Below are 23,012 nucleotides of genomic sequence, written 5' to 3' on the forward strand. Positions count from 1 at the left end.
TTCTAACAGGAAAAGTAACTTTCGTTATCATGGAATTATAACAAAACCTGCCAATTCAATATAAATGGAAAAAAAATATTATATGGAATTGAACGAAAATGAAAATTTGCTTGATAATTCAACTACGCTTGTTGGAGAACAATAAAAACACTACACTCAACAAGCCACTAATAAAACTGAACTGCCTAACCTATAACCAAAGTCTCCTTTTAATTTGTTTTTTAAAAAAAGCGCTTGACAAACTTGCCCCGCTTGCCGAAGTTGCCCCGATCTCCCCTACGTATAAAATAGCAAATTATAAACATATTAACATGTAATTAAATCCAGGTATCCGATCCAACTATTATCGTACTTCTCTCTTATTTAATTGGTATTTAATAGTTACTGAATTATTACCTTGTTTATTAATTACTATAATTAATTAATTAATAAATAATAAATGCTATGTTTTTGTTTGGCTAAATTGCTTCTTCTTTAATAATTGTATTATTTCTTTAGACGTTATGGGGCGGAGAAATCGATCCCCGATAATTAGCAACTCTGATTCCTGTATATATAGTCAGTGAGTGACTGTTTCACTTGGTTTCACTCGATAATTAATATGCAGTTTTATTTTTAATTACAGTACTTAATTTTATTCATTTAAGTGAAATTCCACAAAGAATTTAAGAATGATTAATTAGATCTTTCATACAACTTCACTCATGTAATATCACACTTTATATTATATTTTATTTATTCATTCATTCATTTTATTTCAATGATATTTATTTAATCATTTCACAGATTTCAATTTTTGTTTATTTTTAAAAATTTTATATTTATAACTCTTAAAAATTCATAAAATTTTTATTTTTTTAAAAATTATCTAACGATAATATTTTGTAAATAAAATTATCGTAGTTTTCAAATAAAATATATTTTAAACAAAAGTATGTCTAAAATTTTAGAATTTAAAAATCTTTTTTAATGTTTTCATTCTAAATTAAATTTTCTACTGATAATAGATGTTCTCATTTCTCTATCTACACAATGGTATGCGATAACAGAGATAATTGCAGCTGACTTCTTTCATACACACGTTATTATCCACAAAATCCTGAGAATAAATTATCATCATTATTTTTATTTTTCCTATAATTGGAATTCTTCCAACAAGTCGTGAAGTATTTGTTAAATTCTAATTTCTAATATAATTTAATATGTAGAAAAGACATGGACGTGACATCGTCACAATAAATACATGCATTAATTAATGATAATGATAATGATAATGATAATGAAATATTGTTAAAGTTTATTTACATAGTTTTGTATCAGCATTTTTTTAGAATTTGAAAAAAAAATTAATTAAAATAAAATATTAAATACGATACCGAAAATGTGACATTGAATATTTTAATTACTTTTGTTATAGGTGTTTTGTATCATAATTAAACATCAATTTTATATGAATTTCTCATAAAAACTATCTTGATTCGATAAGCAGATTGTTTTTATGTGGAATAAAATAACTTGGTTACAGATGTACAGAGAAAGAAACTTAAGAAATCTTGTTTAATGCAACTCAAAATGTGTGTAACTATAAGATATTGTTTAATATACAAGTGCCTTGTTATTTACAGCATATTATTATTGAAGAACGTAATATAAGTTTAATAATAAATAACTGAAACTTAGAACTTTCAAGAACTGAAAAAGAACTTTCAAGTATATTTTTTATGAAACAATAATTAAGTTAAAGATTCGGAAAATATTAATTTTTAAGTTATTGATAAAGATTTTATAAGTTCGATAATACTGCAAAGTGTATTATTTGGATAATGAGAAACAATTCACAAACTTTTTTAACTGAAGATTTTCTTACTGCCTTTTATAAGGAGAGAGTTAAAAATAGCTACATTATTAGAATTGTCATTATAACCTAATAGTCTATAATAACACTATAATAACATCATTAATACAATCGAGTCCACATAAGTCGACACCCGAAGAAGTGGAAATGTGTCTAGTTATCCGATATGATGACTAAAACAAAGTTGAAAAAAACCACAAAACTACAATTAGGAAAATACAGTAGTGCTTTATACAGTACAGGCAATGCATCTCTCTGACCATCCATCACTGATACTAAGTTGGTTTCTACTCGAACTATCTCAGCGATTTCCATCGCTTTTTGTTTCAGTATCGGCCCCGAAACAGGAAGATTCGATGAACGAATTTGCTTTAGCCAAAGTACCAGAGCATCTTCGACATTTTTATACGGCGACTTTCTCTGGCGTTTTCGAAACAGCCACGACGGAGACACAAGAAAAAGTTTCTTAATTTCCTCTTTTTTCTTCAGAATTCCCACCAATGTTGTTCTTGGAAGGTTTTCTTGTTTTGCAAATTCGGCTTGCTAAGTTTTATTGCATTCAAATTCAGATACAAGTTCGTATTTTTCCTTCGGCGTAAGAGTTGTTAGGTTTCGGATACTCATTTCTAACAGAAATGTGAAACACTAACTGCAAATAACGCACGAATGAAAGGTGAGAAAAATGCAAAATCGGATTCGGCTATGACGTTAAGCTGTGTGGTGTAAAATCATTTTTTTTTCATTAGGGGAGTCGACTTATCAGACGTCTAAACGAATGTGTGACAGAAAAAGTATGTCGATTTATCCAAGAGTGACGAGTTAAACGGTGTCGAATAAACCAGAGTTTTTTTAACATTAATGCCTATGTAAATCGGCCGGGACCACAGAAAACTGACTACTTAACTGACGGTGTCGACTTATGCGGACTTATGCGGCGCACCAAATAAAAGTTCATTCGTTTTAATCAAGAGACTGATATAATCTCTCAAATTTCATTCGCAAGTTAAATCAGTATACAGGTAACCCCCGTATAACACGAGAGTTACGTTCCAGAAAATTGCTGTGTTATGCGAATCCGTGTTACACGAAACAAAGAACTAGTGCGAAAAGGGGGAGTTAGGTTCAAAAAATTAAAAATTATGTTGTTAAATCCTTATTTAAATCTGATTTATTATTCATTTTTTCATCATAGGTAAAATACTTATTTATTATTTAAGTAAATATTTTACCAGAGGATTATTCATTCTATATGTGNTCGAACTGTTTTTATTTAATTCTATATACCAACTTATAAAGCTTATTATTAGATTTTATATATTTAGTTTCATGGTACCACTGCAGTATTATTTTACATTATATATTCCTAACTTTCTTAACTAAAAGAAACATAAAACCTCTTGAGTTGAATGTGACTTCCTAAACAAATGAACTAAAACATATGTATAAAAATAATTAGATTCTCAAATGTCTTTAGTTTCCTTCGTAATTGTAATTGTAACGATTTAATAATTTTAAAAGTATGAATTGTAAAAATATTTTAAATATGAGTTATTTTAAAAAATAAATTAAAATTAAAACACTTTTAATTTATTTATTATTTTATCTTCCAAACTGAAATTTATTTGAGAAATTATTTAAAAGAATCATTGTATCTTGGGTAAATATTTAAAGAATTTTCATCTATTATTTTAATTTATATATTATTGCATGCAGCGTAATCGAAATTTAAACACTAATTTAATTAATAGCGTAGAATTGTTAATAACTCAGTTTAAAATTATTAAGACACAAAATAATATTTTACGTATTCTTCAGGAATTTGAACAAGTTTCTAATGACAAAACCGTTTCTTCTACTTGAGTGAACTTTCATTAGTAACTGTGTGTTACTTTTTGTTTTCATAGAACTGTTTACGAGTTCAATACTAATTTTGCAATACAACAAACTTTTCACTGTCCATTCCAGCATTATACCGGGCTGTATATTGTTCTGAGAAGAGCAGAAGTACCAGAACAACAAAATATGTATTTACCACACGGGAGAGATTGGACAAATCAATTTTCTGGTTTTTTTGAAATGGCTGAACAATCTAATCCAACGTCCTTCATTTGTCAAGATTTCAAATGAAGGACGTTGGAGTAGATTGTTCAGCCATTTTTCAGCTGTTAAAGTTTGATTATTTCTTTCAAAATCTTTTTTAATAATTGTCACTCCATCAAAAATTTATTCAAATTTATAATTGCAGATTGTAACTAACTCATTAACTTTCTATGCAGACTTTCAACGTTTGCCCAACTTAACATCTGATAGGCCTATTATCACCGTAACTATTTTGCCACATTTCAATTTAAAGTTACATTTATCATAAAAAGTAATAACGTCTTCCACGACAACTGTAACATTTATCTTACCGTCTTCTTAAAGTTATTTAACGGGTTCTATTAGTTCTCTGCAGCATAAATTTATCATTTCACCTTTCTTAAATGTTTGTTTTTATTCCTTCCAATTTGAAACCGTGCATTTTCTCCATTTTTATCCGTATTGCACAATGATGCGCAGTCGATAGACACCAGACTTTACATCCGTCTTTATTCTCTGTTTAGGTTCCGATACGCAGTTTCTGGCGCTTGTCCCTCTTCTATCGGCTACAGAATTATACGTTATGTATTTTTTACAGTTTTCTAATACTGTATATGTTTTCCGGTTATTATATTGACAGCATGTTCTATAATAATTTAATCCAATTCTCATTTATTTCCACACATAAATTTTTATTAATATTATTTTTACACTTTAAAATCTCTACAGTTTTCTTAAATTTGCTGTTCATGATATTTATTTTCAATTTTTTAAAAATTTGATGATTACACTATTTTAAATTGTTTGAGCATTCTTCATAGACAATATGAGTTCATTGAAGAGATGTAGCTATCCATGCAGAAATCATATGTGCATTTCTTCGCACGCATTATTAAAAGCACTCTTTATAAACACTGGACAATGTTCTTGCAAATAAAAGAGTTTTCATACGTATGAAAGAACCTTCCGACAACTGGAAGGAAGGATAAGGAACTTGTATTTCCGTGCTTCAATAGCTTTTTATGATTCCACTTTCCCCGTTCATTCAGCTGAGACATACTGACGGTATACAAGTAGAAATACTTGTTGAAACTTTGAGTATGAAAGTATATATCTATTGAACGTTCTTTCTATTTTTCAATTGAAATTCTCAATTGGAAAATAGAATAATTTTGTAAGAACCACCTTTCCAGGAGTGCTATGAAAACACTGTAGAAACTAATCTGGCCATATTACTGCTTATATAATATGTAAATATCGTGCCAAAATTTTTACCTCTGTATGACTGAAGAGGAATAAAAAATCTTCGAAATTCATTTGGGAATAATAAAAAGAAAAGCGGAAATAACCTAGAAGTTTTTTTCTTCCTTTTATACTACAAATATAAGCCGTAATTAAATAAAAATGCCCAATTAGGCAAAGAATAATTTTCAAAAATGTTAAGAAGTTACATTTTTAAATCTATTGAAAAGATATTTACTGCAGTTTGGAGACAAATGGAGGCATGCCTGGCATTTGAACGATCTCCAAACAAAGAATACGCCTAGAAATTCTGAACACAATTAATATCTGCGAGCTTTTATAGGATATTGATGTAGCGATTTTAAGACATTCTGGTGCCATTATCTGGCTTGCAAAGGGACCAGGCGTGCTTGCAGGGTGTGCACAGCAGGCGAACGATGCAGCCAAAAGTAAAACTGCCAGCTCCAATGGTGTGAGTGTTAATGCTTATAATATATATTTAAATGGATTGGTAGTATTGCACGATCAACCATGCACTAAATGGCCCTGGTGGCGAGTTTCTCATCTAGTGTGAAATAAACTTGTACAGACCAGTATATTACACGTTGCTTGACGTACTGGAGTTCTCGAACTCATACGAGTATTTGGATTGCCAATAAGACATAAGAAAAATTAATGTTTTTCTAAAAAAATTCCTACATTACTTTAGTTCAATAATATGTATGCATATAATTGTACGAGTGTTTGCATTTCTTCTACACTACATAATTACTAGTATAAATTTAACTTATTTTAATTGATGTTCTGGTCATCACTCATCAGTATATATACGAGTAATTATTAATGCTACTAATGCTATAGGCTATAAACATTTTTTCTTACAGTATTTATATATTAATGTAGCATTAATGTATTCATTCTAGCATAAATGAGGTAAATATTTACTAACATTATTCAATTCTTCTCTTTCATTTCATATATAATGTGAAGAGATTTTCAATTCAATTTGATATAAGTATAATTGATAAAATTATTCAAATAACATTAAATATTTAAAAATTCTTTCATTGATAAATATTCAAAATCTCATATTAAATTTAAATGTTTTCAACTTTTTAAAATATATAAACTATTATATATTATGATGTCTTATGATCCCTTATGGTTTAAGTGACTGATCTTCTATGAAGAATCGAAAATTTATTATTTCATGTAGATCTAATATAAACTTTTATAAAATTTATGAATAAATTTTAATATTAAATGTGTTTTATGGATAGAATATTTATTAAATGAAGTTCGGTTTCTAAATTCCTATGTATTAGTCTTGATATTGTTTATTTATTCTTCATAATAAATTTGATTAAAGATTGATTTCACAGTATGATGTGTTATTTTTCTTTGGAAGTGTATTATTCTACACCTTATAAACTCATATTTATGTTGTGTATTAAAACACAACATCTTAGTTTCTATTTTATTGCTCTACGTGTTTTTTTAACAATGTACAGTACATAATGTACATAATGTACATAACATGGAATTCTTTCATGTGTGATTAGAATTACTATAAATAATTAGCTTATTAGACTAAATATTTTATCAATTGCTACTGACTGATATATTTTAATATTACAGTTGAATATTATCATTATATTCAATTATACCTTTCAATCCTCCATTCCTTTCAATTCTAATGAGAGATATTGCGATTTAATAAATTATTAATTTATTAAAAGCCCTTTTTAGTTATTACCCAGAGAAAAGCTTAAGACTGTCTGTAATTTAAATTTCATTTTAATTTTTAATAAGTATCAAATATTTATATCATAATTTAATTTCAAACAATTTAATCCAATTCTCATTTATTTCCACACATAAATTTTTATTAATATTATTTTTACACTTTAAAATCTCTACAGTTTTCTTAAATTTGCTGTTCATGATATTTATTTTCAATTTTTTAAAAATTTGATGATTACACTATTTTAAATTGTTTGAGCATTCTTCATAGACAATATGAGTTCATTGAAGAGATGTAGCTATCCATGCAGAAATCATATGTGCATTTCTTCGCACGCATTATTAAAAGCACTCTTTATAAACACTGGACAATGTTCTTGCAAATAAAAGAGTTTTCATACGTATGAAAGAACCTTCCGACAACTGGAAGGAAGGATAAGGAACTTGTATTTCCGTGCTTCAATAGCTTTTTATGATTCCACTTTCCCCGTTCATTCAGCTGAGACATACTGACGGTATACAAGTAGAAATACTTGTTGAAACTTTGAGTATGAAAGTATATATCTATTGAACGTTCTTTCTATTTTTCAATTGAAATTCTCAATTGGAAAATAGAATAATTTTGTAAGAACCACCTTTCCAGGAGTGCTATGAAAACACTGTAGAAACTAATCTGGCCATATTACTGCTTATATAATATGTAAATATCGTGCCAAAATTTTTACCTCTGTATGACTGAAGAGGAATAAAAAATCTTCGAAATTCATTTGGGAATAATAAAAAGAAAAGCGGAAATAACCTAGAAGTTTTTTTCTTCCTTTTATACTACAAATATAAGCCGTAATTAAATAAAAATGCCCAATTAGGCAAAGAATAATTTTCAAAAATGTTAAGAAGTTACATTTTTAAATCTATTGAAAAGATATTTACTGCAGTTTGGAGACAAATGGAGGCATGCCTGGCATTTGAACGATCTCCAAACAAAGAATACGCCTAGAAATTCTGAACACAATTAATATCTGCGAGCTTTTATAGGATATTGATGTAGCGATTTTAAGACATTCTGGTGCCATTATCTGGCTTGCAAAGGGACCAGGCGTGCTTGCAGGGTGTGCACAGCAGGCGAACGATGCAGCCAAAAGTAAAACTGCCAGCTCCAATGGTGTGAGTGTTAATGCTTATAATATATATTTAAATGGATTGGTAGTATTGCACGATCAACCATGCACTAAATGGCCCTGGTGGCGAGTTTCTCATCTAGTGTGAAATAAACTTGTACAGACCAGTATATTACACGTTGCTTGACGTACTGGAGTTCTCGAACTCATACGAGTATTTGGATTGCCAATAAGACATAAGAAAAATTAATGTTTTTCTAAAAAAATTCCTACATTACTTTAGTTCAATAATATGTATGCATATAATTGTACGAGTGTTTGCATTTCTTCTACACTACATAATTACTAGTATAAATTTAACTTATTTTAATTGATGTTCTGGTCATCACTCATCAGTATATATACGAGTAATTATTAATGCTACTAATGCTATAGGCTATAAACATTTTTTCTTACAGTATTTATATATTAATGTAGCATTAATGTATTCATTCTAGCATAAATGAGGTAAATATTTACTAACATTATTCAATTCTTCTCTTTCATTTCATATATAATGTGAAGAGATTTTCAATTCAATTTGATATAAGTATAATTGATAAAATTATTCAAATAACATTAAATATTTAAAAATTCTTTCATTGATAAATATTCAAAATCTCATATTAAATTTAAATGTTTTCAACTTTTTAAAATATATAAACTATTATATATTATGATGTCTTATGATCCCTTATGGTTTAAGTGACTGATCTTCTATGAAGAATCGAAAATTTATTATTTCATGTAGATCTAATATAAACTTTTATAAAATTTATGAATAAATTTTAATATTAAATGTGTTTTATGGATAGAATATTTATTAAATGAAGTTCGGTTTCTAAATTCCTATGTATTAGTCTTGATATTGTTTATTTATTCTTCATAATAAATTTGATTAAAGATTGATTTCACAGTATGATGTGTTATTTTTCTTTGGAAGTGTATTATTCTACACCTTATAAACTCATATTTATGTTGTGTATTAAAACACAACATCTTAGTTTCTATTTTATTGCTCTACGTGTTTTTTTAACAATGTACAGTACATAATGTACATAATGTACATAACATGGAATTCTTTCATGTGTGATTAGAATTACTATAAATAATTAGCTTATTAGACTAAATATTTTATCAATTGCTACTGACTGATATATTTTAATATTACAGTTGAATATTATCATTATATTCAATTATACCTTTCAATCCTCCATTCCTTTCAATTCTAATGAGAGATATTGCGATTTAATAAATTATTAATTTATTAAAAGCCCTTTTTAGTTATTACCCAGAGAAAAGCTTAAGACTGTCTGTAATTTAAATTTCATTTTAATTTTTAATAAGTATCAAATATTTATATCATAATTTATTTTCAAACAAATTTATTTTTGTTTGAAAATAAATTAATAAAATAATTAAATAATAAAAGAAAATAAATAAATTGATTAAAATAGCTTATTGGTTGTCATGCTTATTTTCTTAAACGTTCCATGAAATACTTATTTACTTCGTCAAATTTCTATTATCTTAGTTGAAAGCATAATAAAAATGAAAATATATGTTAAAATATACCTCTGATTTGGTTATAGTTTTTAATCTTCCATGCGATTTTACCGTATATAACTGAATACAGTATTTTTTATATGTGAGATTTATAGAGAATAAACATATATCTTATACATTAAAGAATTTTATTTTAAAAATTACCAGAATAAATTTAAATGTTTAATGTTTACAGATATATTATATTACGTCGGTGGCTCAACTGTGGCTCTTCTAGATTGTTATTGCAGCTCATATCTGCTTATGCCATTTCTTTTTATAAACTTGGTACAAATCATTTAAACATATGAAATGTTTTATGGAGTGCAATTACTGAATATGAAGCAAATTTTAAATAGTTACCATTCCAATTACAAAGTCCCAAACCTCTTCTACCAGTAAAGAGAAGCGTTGGTATATATTTAGATAAGAGAAAAAGAAATTAATTAATAAAAACTTATTTTTTCGAAACCTTTCAGGAAACCTTTCTCACATACCTATAATACCATAGAACAATAATAACTATAGTATTTTAACAATATATAATATAAAATAATCTTTCCAACATAGGATGCTGCTCTCGTGTATTTCTGATAGACAATATATGGTTCCTACCGTGATACGGGTCTGGTCACTCCTGCTATATAATTTGAAATTATTGTAATTATTAAAATGCAATGCAAAATATTTAAAAAAATAATGAATTGTTAGCAATTAATTATTTAATAAGATGTTATTTACTCAAATAGATTTTATTTCAAATTTTTATAATAAACATCTACTTGATATGAAGTTATAAACTTTGATTTGAAAAGAATCATACTGGTTATAGTATACTGGAAAAGCATTGTGTCCATAATCATATAAGTACTGTATTTGTTAGAAATTTGGACTATAGAGCGTAAATAGAAAATTTTTTAGAAATTTCTCTTAATGGCATTGCGGATTACGTTTCTAAATCCATAGTAATTCAAAGAAAATAAACATTATCATCATCTTTCTAAAATGAACTTAATATGACATTTACTTGTATAGAAATAAATCACTATATCATCTAAAATCATGATTAAATCCGATTTAATTCATTATTAATAATGGAACTGAATTGCAATTCTTTTATTTTTTTAGAATTTCTGCTGAATATCTTCTACTTTTTGGGGATTATNCTATAACCAAAGTTTCCTTTTAATTTGTTTTTAAAAAAAGCGCTTGACAAACTTGCCCCGCATGCCGAAGTTGCCCCGGTCTCCCCTATATAAAGAGATTATAGTACTAAATTATAAGATATAGTTTAAACTTTTATAATTAAGGGCCGGATTTTGCAATACATGCGCATACATATGAATATAAATAAGTCAGATATATGCATGTTAGAAATTCCTAAAATATGCATTTGTAGTTCCGAAAAACGGAAATAATATCTTACCCGCAGCGCATTGAAATCTAATTCGAATAACAACGTCCTAGGTAGTTTGTGTCGTGACGTCTAATGATGTTAGGCGATCTCGGCACCACTAACTTCTGAATCGGTAATCCTTTTTTTAACACAGGAAATAATAGGGAGTTAACCGTCTGTGTTCGACACCCGAATTATCGTATGGTAACTGGGGCAAATATGAGTTCAAAAATTTGTTCGTAAACCGAGGTTTCACTGTACTATACTGTATTATAAGTTATCCTTTAATAAATATTCGTTTTATATAATTTGAATTTTGTGTAATAATTAAGTATTCTTTACGAAATATTTTAAGAAAGAGAAGTTATTTATTGTGAAATAGTCACAATGCAGTTTTTAATCGTATTTTTTAATATATTTAATTTAAAATATATGCTCTCCGCTCAAATTAGTACTGTAGTGGCTTGCTCCTGCAGATCATACAATAGAGTCTTCTATTAACTGCTTTCAGGGGAAAGTTTTGAATTGAAATAACGTGACTTTCGGATGGTATTAGAAGTTCTTATTTGGTTAATCGAGGTCTTCCATCCTTACGCTTCTATGTGTGTCTTGAATTCCATCTATCTCATTTCGTTCTCAAGGTTACGGAAAGACAGTCAGACGGACGGACGACAGTGGAGAATTTATGTCTACAATTTTTTCAAATTACAGCCCAACAAAATTTATTGTTGTAAATTAATGAATGTGTTATGATTAATTTCATAGTGAATATATAAACATTATTTTATACTCAAAAATTGCAATGTATACAATATAGTTAACAAAATATTTAACGTCTTTCAAATACACTAAGCAACTCTATTTAATGGACTTTGGATCGAATTCTATTAAACGTGTGGAAGTTGAATGACAAGGGATGCATATAACAAATCAATTACTGTATAAATTTAACTCTCTGTTTATCTGTTTACGAATCTATCAAGTATAATAAAAAAAATTTCACTAATTTAGGTAGAGAAGAAGAAAGTAAGTAAATATTCCAGTGTTTAAGTTTAGCTATTGAAGAAAGCTATGTAAATAAGTAAAAGTACAAAAGAAATAAAGAATTTACGAATCTATGACGTGTTTCTTAAAACATTATTATAAGCTAAATAATGTATTTTTCATTTGTATTATTTATGTTATATTATTTCTTGAAATTGTTAAAAAAGTAATTTTTACATATCTTCAATTCATATGTAAATGATGTATTAAATACTTCAGATTATACAACACAGGAAAAGACACTGGAAGAGTAATCTTTCTTCTAATCTCCTCCAAATAAGAAGTTTAGGTACATAATTTAGTATCAAATTTTAACACTATATGCCTATCTGTTAATAAATTTTGGAAGCGTACTGCATTTAAAACAGTTTCTCTTCATTAATAATTTAATATTTTTTAAATGTTTTTCAAATTATACCATTTTTATAGCTACATTGCATTATAAAGTGTGTTTAGAAAGAGAGAAAATTAAGTAAAAAGTGCTTTAATACACGATAATAATTTATTTTGTGTCTATTTTCTACTTATCTGTCATTTATTATTACTGTTGTATTTGAATGGTTTTTCGATTAAGGGTAATTACTATAAATAGACTACTGGTTCGAATCTATTCTATCTTTATCTATTCTATTAATACAACATTGATTTATTGTGTTTATATAGAATATTTTTATAGTTTTATCTATATTGAGTTCAATGAAAAAATAAATGTATTTTTAATATTTCATAATTTTGTTACCGATGTTTTAGTGTTTACGAGCGTTTATCAGAAAAAAATATATAAAAAATAGTAACTAAACTGTGGAAATTGACATCAGGAATAAAAATGTACAGTATCTAACCTATATGAATTTTTTACAAGGTTCCTTTAAAATATAAAACACTTGTCAAATTTCTTTGTTTTTATTTATTTAATCAACTTTATTGTCTATTTAAACTTAAATCCGGCGTATTTACTTTTTTCTCTATCTAAACCAGTGAAATTGTTTATCATAGAATCGTAAATAAATGAACAGAATGTTAAATTTATAATTGTTTTGTTATAACATGCTACTCTAATTTTTAAAGTATTCATTATGATCTTCATTTTTTCTATGTATAGATAAGTCCTTATAAGTAGAAAATAATGACATATACCAAATTATTACATTGTATATTAGCGCATTTATTACCTAAATCTTTCTTCTGTAGTTAAACTTCACATTTGGAAGAGACAAGAAGAAAGATTCATCCTCCAATGTTATGTAAACGATATATTAAATACTCCATATTATAATTTGGATTTCTGATTTCGGATTTCGGATTTCTGAATAATTTGCTAACAATTGTAAAACTAAATGGACAGTTACTTATTTACATATTTAATGAAATTTAATAGTTACTTACTTAGATTCACCGTAGATTAGAGCGAGTGAATGATGAAAGGTATGAAAGAATTTGTCTAGAATCAAAATAGAGAATAATTTAAAAAGATTTTTGATATTTAAATTATAATGTTAATTGAAAATTCGAAGGATTTATTACTGAACTGATGTATAAAATTCTTAATAAGTAATGAATTTCAGATTGTAAGAAAGAAACTTGATGAAAGAATATAAAAGACAATAAGGGGTATTGTAAGTGGTAAAAAAATACTCTCTAAGATCAATAGCATTTTCAATAATGAATAATGAATTTTCAATATAGCATGTAAGCTACATTGAAAATTCATTAAAAAAGGGTCAATTAAAAATTATATGAAGAAATTAACGACGGAAAATTACTTTAATAAAATATAGGGATAAAAAAATGCGGAAAAGCTAAATGAAAGTTCTGATGCATCGAAACATTTTAAATATTGACAGTAGAGGTAAAGAAAAACTTCTGCTTAAATATTTATAATATCAATATAATTATACGTAAGCTTTGTTGATAGGCGATATGTTTATTCCTAGGAAGAATAAATAAGAAAACAAAGGATTTTTATAAGTTATTATATTAAAATCGCAAGTTAATTAGTTTTTTTAATTAAAAGTAAATTTAAAAAATGACAACTTACTTCTCTGATTATTTTTTCATCAGGTTTCTTCCTTCCATTCGCCAACACAGTAACAGAATAAATGAATGCTATTAAAAAGATTGTATTACTTTTTAATAATACAATGCACAAATAAGAAATTATTAATTAGAAATACAAATTAAAACAAAAGACGAAAACAAATAATAATAACTTACCATACTGCCTCAATCTTAAATCCCAGTCTCAGATAAACCCCGGGTTTAAAAGCATAGGAAACTTGTTGAAATTCTATAAAGTATAGAATAATGTGGTTTAGAACAGCAGTTCTCAATTTCTTCTAAGTTCACAGAAACAATTGAAATACAATTTTAAATATTGTCGAATATTGAAAGTAGGAAAGTCACGATCGCGTCATAAATCCAGAACTTATCAGCCGAAGGGTAGGCCTAATTAGAGAAACTAGATGAAATTCGCCATCTCTTTCTAAAAGGAAAGAGATGGCGGGTTTCAACCAGATGATACTCAAAATATTGATTCATAAAACGACATCGAAGCAGACATAAACAAAAACGTAATAACAGAATTGGATGATGATAAATTTCAAGTGTTGTAACAATCATAAATGGTTTTGGTACGAGTAATTAGGGTATCTCTTGTTGCAAGGTAATAAAACCCGACCACGAAAAAACCACCGATCTTCGAAGAAACTCGAGTGATACGTACTGTATGTATTGTACGTTTTAAAAATAAATCCCCCTGAGATTAATTAAATAAATGCAGCAATTTCGTTTTCTCTTTGATTAACATAGCGAGAATAAATGAAAATACAGTATAAATTAAGAAGTTTGATATCTTTGGATCTAATTAAATTTTATAATATGAAAATCAATAATTTTTTATAGAAACTTTCATGAATCAAACTTAATATAACGAAATATAACCACTAACACTGGTGGTCGTGGGTTCGCGCCTCGACAACGAGATTGCCACGTGGAGTTTTTCGGATTTTCTTCACGTTAGTAACATCTAAATAGGGTACAATTTCCCATAAAAGACCTTCCGAGAGCATTCCCTCCTCGGTCGCACGTGTCACATTGCAATAATCGAATAAAACCGATTAAGACAACACAAAGATGGCTAACGAAAGTATATTTAGTTACGGCATTTCATACATTATAATTGGGAAATTTAAATCTTATAATATAGATTGATTTTTTTCCTTAATTCTATAGGATCAAGACTTGATACAAACGATCGTGTCATACGCGGCTCGTCACAAACAGTTACAGGTTTACGCTATCGGTAATCCGAAGAAAAGAAAGGAAAATACGCAAAATAAAAAAAAAAGTTTAAATTGCTCACTAAATCTAGTTTTCAAGGTGCATAAAATTTGGCAGAATTTCGCTCAGTCACGTTCATTCTCGTTCTGGGAAAGCGTTATTATGATATTTTACTTTCTTGGTTCTGCTATAGCCTATAGAACAAGAGGGGAAGTAAACTATGACCCCAAGATTTTTACATTTTTTGACTCGAGACTTTATATGGAGGTAATCGCTACAAGAGGATATGGGTGTTTCCAAAACCTTTATTCAATGCTAGAGTCTCAGATGCTTAACCATTCATTTTTGTTTCTGAAGTGTTACATAGGGAACCGTATTGTTTATGTCGTTCTCTGTATATTATACATGTACTGTACAGTAATTAATAAAATTATGTAACCTTGGTAATCCGTGTTTTTTTTAATATTCTTTAATACAATTAAGGAGGTTGATCGAGATTATACGTTACGTAATTTTGAGAGTGAGTACGGAGCTTTACAGGGATTAGAATGGTAGTTAAAAACTATAAAAATAGCATTACGTAATTTATGGACGAACTCATCCATAGTAATAAACAACATTACCACTGAGTTTTAATTGGATTATAATATGGGTAATTACTTTAAAGATATTAAGCAATTTATAAGATATTACTTATTACGACTAAATGTACGAGGTTAAACCATTATCTTGTATTAAATTTAATAATTAAAAATTAATTAATTTATTTATAATTATTATAATTTATAAAAGATTAAATGATTGCATCTAAATTAATTGGCGTGAAAAGGAAAATCGGACGCATCTGTAGGTTAATTAGGATTTGCTGGTTCGAATCACCCTCCCCATTGATCCTTTCTTAGTAAGATTAAGTAATTTACTTTTAATTATTAAATTTAATGCAATATGGAGTCTTCATCGCCTATTTTTAGTACATCTTTACTTACATAATATAATTATAATTAATCAGCCATATTATAAAAAGCAGACGGAATTATTAGTTTAGCATGTAAATACTTAAAGTAGTAAGATTTATAAATATTTATAATGATAATAACTGATGTACTTCGAAACCTTAATAACGATTTCGTAATATATTTCTCTTTTTTAAATTTACTTCATAATTAATGTGATATTTTTTAGCATAAAACTAATTAATAAATTTATTTTATAGTTTCACATTTTAAAAATATATTCTTTAGATGATCTTATGTAAAAAATGTATACAAAATAATTATCTTAATGGCTCTTGAAAAACATTTATAAAACTGAAATTTGAAAAATGCAATGTATGAAAATTTATATTGATTCTTTTTAAAAATATTTTGTTTTCTAAGAATTATTGAATACTTTTAAAAAACATTTTAAAATTTTAATATTATCCAGCTTGATCTTTTATGATTATTTTGTTAAGATTTATTTATAATATCAAGAATTTGAGTTATTTTTTAAGAGAGTGATTTAATTTATCACATTGCAGTTTATATAAATTGTGCTGTAAATCATTCAATTGAAAGAAATTTACATAAATAATAAAAATTTAGGGTGATAGAGTATAAAATGTGTGAAAGATTCGATGAAAAAATTATTAGTTTTAATATTTTTCCTAATAATTAAACAAAATAAAATGAAAAGAAGATATTAAGATATTATAAAGATATAAAGAAAGCAAAATTTTTAAATATTATAAGTCCAACTTATATCAGTAGTAAATATACTTACGTACTGTACGTATATGTATTTTTTAAAAATAAAGATTTTTTTAATCATTCTAAAATAATTTCTTTAATACGAATGCTTTTATTTTGTATATAGAGAGAAAAATAATGCATTATTAATATCAATACCTAGTACCATTATAACAATACTTTCTGTTTCTGTGATTTGGGTGCATTTAGTAATTGTATAATATTGATAAGTAATTTCACAAAGTATATATATCTATCCTCATTTACTGTACATAACAATTGAAAAATGAAAATTTTTTACTATATTGTTTCTACCTCCAAGAAATATTGCAGACAGTTCTGCAATGGTCTAATCTAAGTTATTGATAGAATTTGTAATGTAAAATAAGCTTTCCATATCTGGTCTCGATTTTCATCTATTTAACCTCTTTTCTATTACATTTATAAAATGTGAATTAGCATTAAAAAATATAAATATTCACTTTTTTGTTACATGATATAAATATAATTTTAATAGATAACTATTTCATGTATAACCAAGTAAAAACCTAAGTATTGTATCTTCAACAATACCTAATACATGAAGTATTTTGATTTGAATTAAATGGTCACTCTACTTAACTAGTCAATATTTTCTGGTTCCAGAATGTATAGATCTACAATTTGAAAATTGCAGCCCAATTATTATTTTTTAAATTATGATTTACAGCTTTTATCAACTATTACTTAATTATAATAAACAATAAGTTCTTGTCAATTGAAACAGAGAGTTTATCTTATATAATCATCTAAAATTTCGATCTTAATTATTCTTAATTCATGTAAATTCTTGAATCTTTTTTTATATTTATCTCCACCATTTTGTAAAATAAATTAATTTTTGAGACTATAGTTTAATTATTCTAAGTGAATTTTTAATATTATGACATTAAGTAAAGACAAAATTTCCTTTTAGGGAATCTTCTAAACTAGGAAAACTTTAGAAGAGTGAAAGCATTTCATTATCAATAAATAATGATATACGTAAAACTTTCAGGTTTTACATCATAATATTTGTTTACGCAAATTTCTAAAAGCTGGAGCAATTATTTTACTATTTCTTTTACACGTGAAGTAACATTTATTAATAATAAATGTATATTCAGCTATAATTTTTTTAAAATTTTATATCGTTTACTTGACATTTCTATTTATATTTTTAGTTACTAAATTCAGAAATTTTTTATTTTTATTCACAATTATTTAACATTAGTTGTGTGTTATATCTCAAATATAGAAATAGAAACATTATTCATCTTATATAGTGATTGTTTTCTACTACATATATCAATTGATATGAAGAACAATTATTTATTATTTGTAATTTTATTATGTAGATAATACAAATATATGTGATTTAGGAGAGATATTTTTTAGGAATAATTAATTTATTTGTACGATTTTCAACGAAAATCTCTATTTTACTGTGATTCATTTGTCAAAAGATTCAAGCAAAATTATTGCATTTATGTTAAAATGTTTTATTATATTCCTTAATTTTAGATTATTTTAATATTTTATCCAATAAACGAGTCGCGTTTTTTTAAAGATTTAAACATGCAATTCATATTTTTATGCTATAAAAGATTTATTTACAAATCAAAATTTAATTGTCAATTGAGTATAAATTAATAAAATATTCTATAATTTCCTAATACATTAGGAATACTTTTTATTTTGTAAATATATAGTAACAACGATATTATAATTATATAAATCCTAGTGACTAAAATAACATGTATAGTTTGACCGATACGTTAATGAAGAAATAATCTAAAATTTATTTATTTATTTTAAAACAGGAAAATTTAGTGGTTATTACAGTATAGTTGGATACCGTAAAGCATATCATTGTGAATATCCAACAACTGGTAAATTACAGTGGAATCTTGATAGAAAATCGTTCGCGAAACCAGAAAATGACTAGTTAAGTAGAGTTACCATTTAATGCAAATAAAAATACTTTGAGTACAATTTTAATACATAATTGTTTTATGCATAACCAAGTAGAAACATAATTATTTTATCTTTAGTGGCACATGATAGATAAAGTATTTTATCTGTCATATTAAATTAGTTCAAAACGCACCACTTTTGGTACTGCAAGTAACGAAAAAAGCAGTTTAAGCAGTTTTCTTTGCATAAGTACACATGTTGCAGCCATACATTTAACAATTGTGGCGATTTTACTGAGTGTAAAAGTCGCCAAAACTGTTAAACGTTACTCTTATCAGCAACAAGGCTCATCATACTTCCAGAATGCGCATTTCTAGCGAAATTGTTTTATGGAAGCAACGAAAATGCTGTGAATGCACTTTTGGAATTTCGCTGTCGTAAAAATTTACGCCGAGGATCATTGACTCCACAAGCTCTAGGTCAAGGAGAATCGATTCGAGAAAACTGAACGTCTGGGAGCTCAAATCTATGGAGGGCTCAAATCGATCACTTAACAAGTTGTTGAACAGTCGATAAATAATGTTACAGGCTCAACATTACATGCATGATATGGCAATTAGATGTATCCTATGGCAGTGTGGAAGATACTGAGAAAGTTGGTGCATTGTTATCCGTATAAGATTAGCCACAATCAGCTTTTGCTTTCTTCCGACAAAATAATCTTTGCATTGATCATTCTTACCAGAATGGAAGCAAACTTGTCAGGCCGTGATAAATCCTATGAAAAGTTGAAGCACATTTTCATCTCAACGATACAGTTAATACTCGTATCTATCACATTTAGACTATGGAAACACTCATGTTTTCTAGCAGATTTCACTGAGCTCGCCTAAGTTAATCTACTGCGCATTCACAGCCACATTTATCCTTGGACATTCTTCAATGAAGAAAAACGTCCAAGATATGTTATGTTAACGGGTTCATGTTATGTAACGGAACAGAATTCTCGTGAAATGCTCAATACTTTTATCGTATTTCAAATACAATAGCGTCAATGCCTTGAATCATCTAATTTTATATAAGATGGAGCGTTTTTATACATCTGACATTCTATACATCATCGATAACAGCGAGGATCACAATTAACAGTATCTCCTCATTGCTACGGCCTCTCGTATAGCATGAGTATCTTATACAAATAAAAGGTTTGTTTCTTGAAGCGTCAAAAGTATCATAATAATGAATTTTGGCAATAAATTTTTTACGCAAATATCTTCCGTTTGTCCTGAAATTTCATTACTTTAGATTTAGTTGCATTTGAACTGTACATTATCTTTCTAGACAGCGTTGTATATGGGCACTTTAATTACTATAATCTGGTATATTTCTTTTTAACACGAGAAGGTAAAGTTACGGATTTATCTTTTTAACAAATTCAATTTTTCCCGTAAATACAAAAGATAAATTGTGTTTTATCATTTCTCTCATGAGTTATTTTACAATAAGAAAGTGGTAAAATATTGCTTATAGTTTCCAAATTGTAATCATTCAGACGTAAATATATTCTGTTTTATTCTTATTTCAGGTAGAAACAAATCTTTTCAAATGGAAATATTTAATTGTTTCTGTTATTTTTTAATAATTTAGTTTGACTGAATAACTGAACCTTGAGTTAAGCTGAGTAACTGAATCTTGAAATGTAAGTCAATCGCGAGCAAACCTTATATTTGATTAAGATCATGTCCTTTAAGAATAAATAAATAAAATAACATTCGGAGATTTTTCGGTTGTATTCCATTTATATTTTCGATAAAAGTTTAAATTTGAATTGATGTTAAAATACATTTATGTAAATTTAAGAATATTTAGAAAAGGACAGATTGAGATTAGCTGAGTGTTTTCTCTGTTATTTAATTATGATGGACATTTGTAAGAGCATATTATAGAATATCGCTGGATTGAAGTACCGGTACATTTGTACATAAAGTATTAAATAAATAATTGTATGTACACTGATTATTGAAAACTCAATATGTAACTTCATTTTCTTTTGGAAGAAAATGAATCCAGAAGTTCGTATATTGTTAGGCGAGCCTAGGCACCTAAGCTTTTCATTTCTGGTCTCGACTTTCATCTAATTCAGTTCGCGAGATTAAGGAAGGACAGGCAACAGACAGGCAGACGGACACCAAAGGGAATTTATAGGTCTGAAATTTGAAAATTCCCTATAAACGTTTCCAATCTTTGTTTCTATTCTATTCTATCCTTGTTTCATGTTCTATTTTAGTTTTATAGGCTACTTCTAAAATACTTCATTAAACTTTCACTTGGGTTCATGTATTTTACAAGGTTAAGCATTTAGAAGCAGTTAATGGTTAGTATAAAAAGAAACATCTTAAATTACAATAAAATGGTTAATTATTAAAGTAAAATACGTGATGGAAGTTATATGAAAATTTCTTTCAGAAAAAGTATTTTTAAAAATATATTTATATAATAAGTAGTTAAAAGCAAAATAATAAGAAAAAATATATTTTAAATTTTTGTTGCTTCTTTTCTAAGGAATTTCCTTTAAAATGACTGCATACATACACTCTACACAGTCCGTACTTATTATAAAATCTCATTAAAATAGAGATAAATATGCTCATGACGAGAAAATTTGGTGAAATGTTTAAATGATGGCATGCTATTTTATTTCTTCAAATTTCTAAGTTGTAGCATGAATACAGAAACAATAAAAGTTTTTAAAAAATTCTATAAAATTTAATGACAAAATGAATATATTTTAAGAAATTTCAATAAACAGGTAGAGGAATATACAAGGAAAATATTTCTTATATATTAATATTTAAGCAATAAAAATTGTATAAAGAAATTGGAATAAACTTGAATTATTTTTTTAAGACTATTCTATAACAATTATTTTACAGTATAAAATAAAATGAGTTTTAAAAATAAATTATATAAATATTAATAAAATTTTGAATAAAACTTCTAGATAAATTAAAGTGAAGAATTAATTTTAAATTAGCATTTATCATTTTTATTTATTTTTTCTGCAATTTTATAAATTCTTTAATCTCCAAATAACTTAAATAAACTAGAAACTATATTTATTGGTCACACTGCATATGCAAATTTCATAAATGAATAACAATTGTAAATATGATTATAAATATTGATTTTCATTAGTATTAAATATAACATTTAATGTTAAGCCATTATTTAATAATTAACTTAATAATTAAATATGTATAAAATGCATAATTAAACTTAAATTATTATGAATTAAATAGAATTAAAGTTTATATTTGTAATGTTTGTTTGTAATATTATTACCTTATTTATTATATTTGTCTACATTTAATTTGTTGATACGAGTATACTAATGGGCGTTTATTTAATTAATTTGCCTCATATGATCTAAATTTGTCTAATAATAATGATTATTTTAATAAATTATAATTAGGTAATTCTTTACTAAAATTCCTTAAAATTTTCTTATTTTGATGAAGAAATACAAATTTTAATAATTTTTATATTGTATATTCTATAAGTATAATAATTTTAAAATTAATTTTCAGATATTCGGCAATTGTTCATCCTCTGCATCATCGTAAATTACAAAGTAAAGCTAGAGCTAAGAAAATTTTATTAATTGTTTGGTGTATACCTTGCGTGGTTGCGAGTCCATTTCTTTATCCATCATTGGCAGATTCAAATGTGTTGAGCAGTTCTTACGGAACTATCACAAGATTGACCTGTTTCATCACTTTAGAACCAAAATTTCGACAAGGTTATTATACGTTTTTATTTATATTTATCTACCTTCTTCCTTTAATATTCATTGGAGGAACGTGTTACCAAATTGCAAGATGTCTTCTTAAAGAGATTGCTTTTCATCGACAAGGTAGTCTTCGTCGTCAAGAAGCGTATCGAAGAAAGGTATACAACTGAAGATTTTCCAAAAAAAAGTATAATAAAATAATCTAATTTTAATATTTTTA

General features: G+C 26.7%; 1 protein-coding gene and 1 long non-coding RNA gene across 2 annotated transcripts in view; one reads left to right on the forward strand and one right to left on the reverse strand.

Annotated features, from left to right (window-relative positions):
• The window catches only part of LOC111628524 (QRFP-like peptide receptor), a 77,845-nt gene that overhangs the window by 54,029 nt on the left and 804 nt on the right, over positions 1 to 23,012 (forward strand). The window contains exon 2 of the mRNA XM_023372335.1: positions 22,590 to 22,950. Within this exon, the coding sequence (XP_023228103.1) occupies positions 22,590 to 22,950 (361 nt within the window). The remainder of the gene's footprint in view (positions 1 to 22,589; positions 22,951 to 23,012) is intronic.
• Positions 10,105 to 14,305, reverse strand: LOC111628535. Its single transcript, XR_002757189.1, has 3 exons — positions 14,100 to 14,305; positions 13,448 to 13,502; positions 10,105 to 10,261 (listed from the first exon to the last, which is right to left on the reverse strand). It is a non-coding gene; the product is annotated as an uncharacterized LOC111628535 (long non-coding RNA).

Source organism: Centruroides sculpturatus, unplaced genomic scaffold, assembly GCF_000671375.1.
Source record: "Centruroides sculpturatus isolate CEXI.00-Female unplaced genomic scaffold, Cexi_2.0 scaffold426, whole genome shotgun sequence".
Lineage (NCBI taxonomy): Eukaryota > Metazoa > Arthropoda > Arachnida > Scorpiones > Buthidae > Centruroides > Centruroides sculpturatus.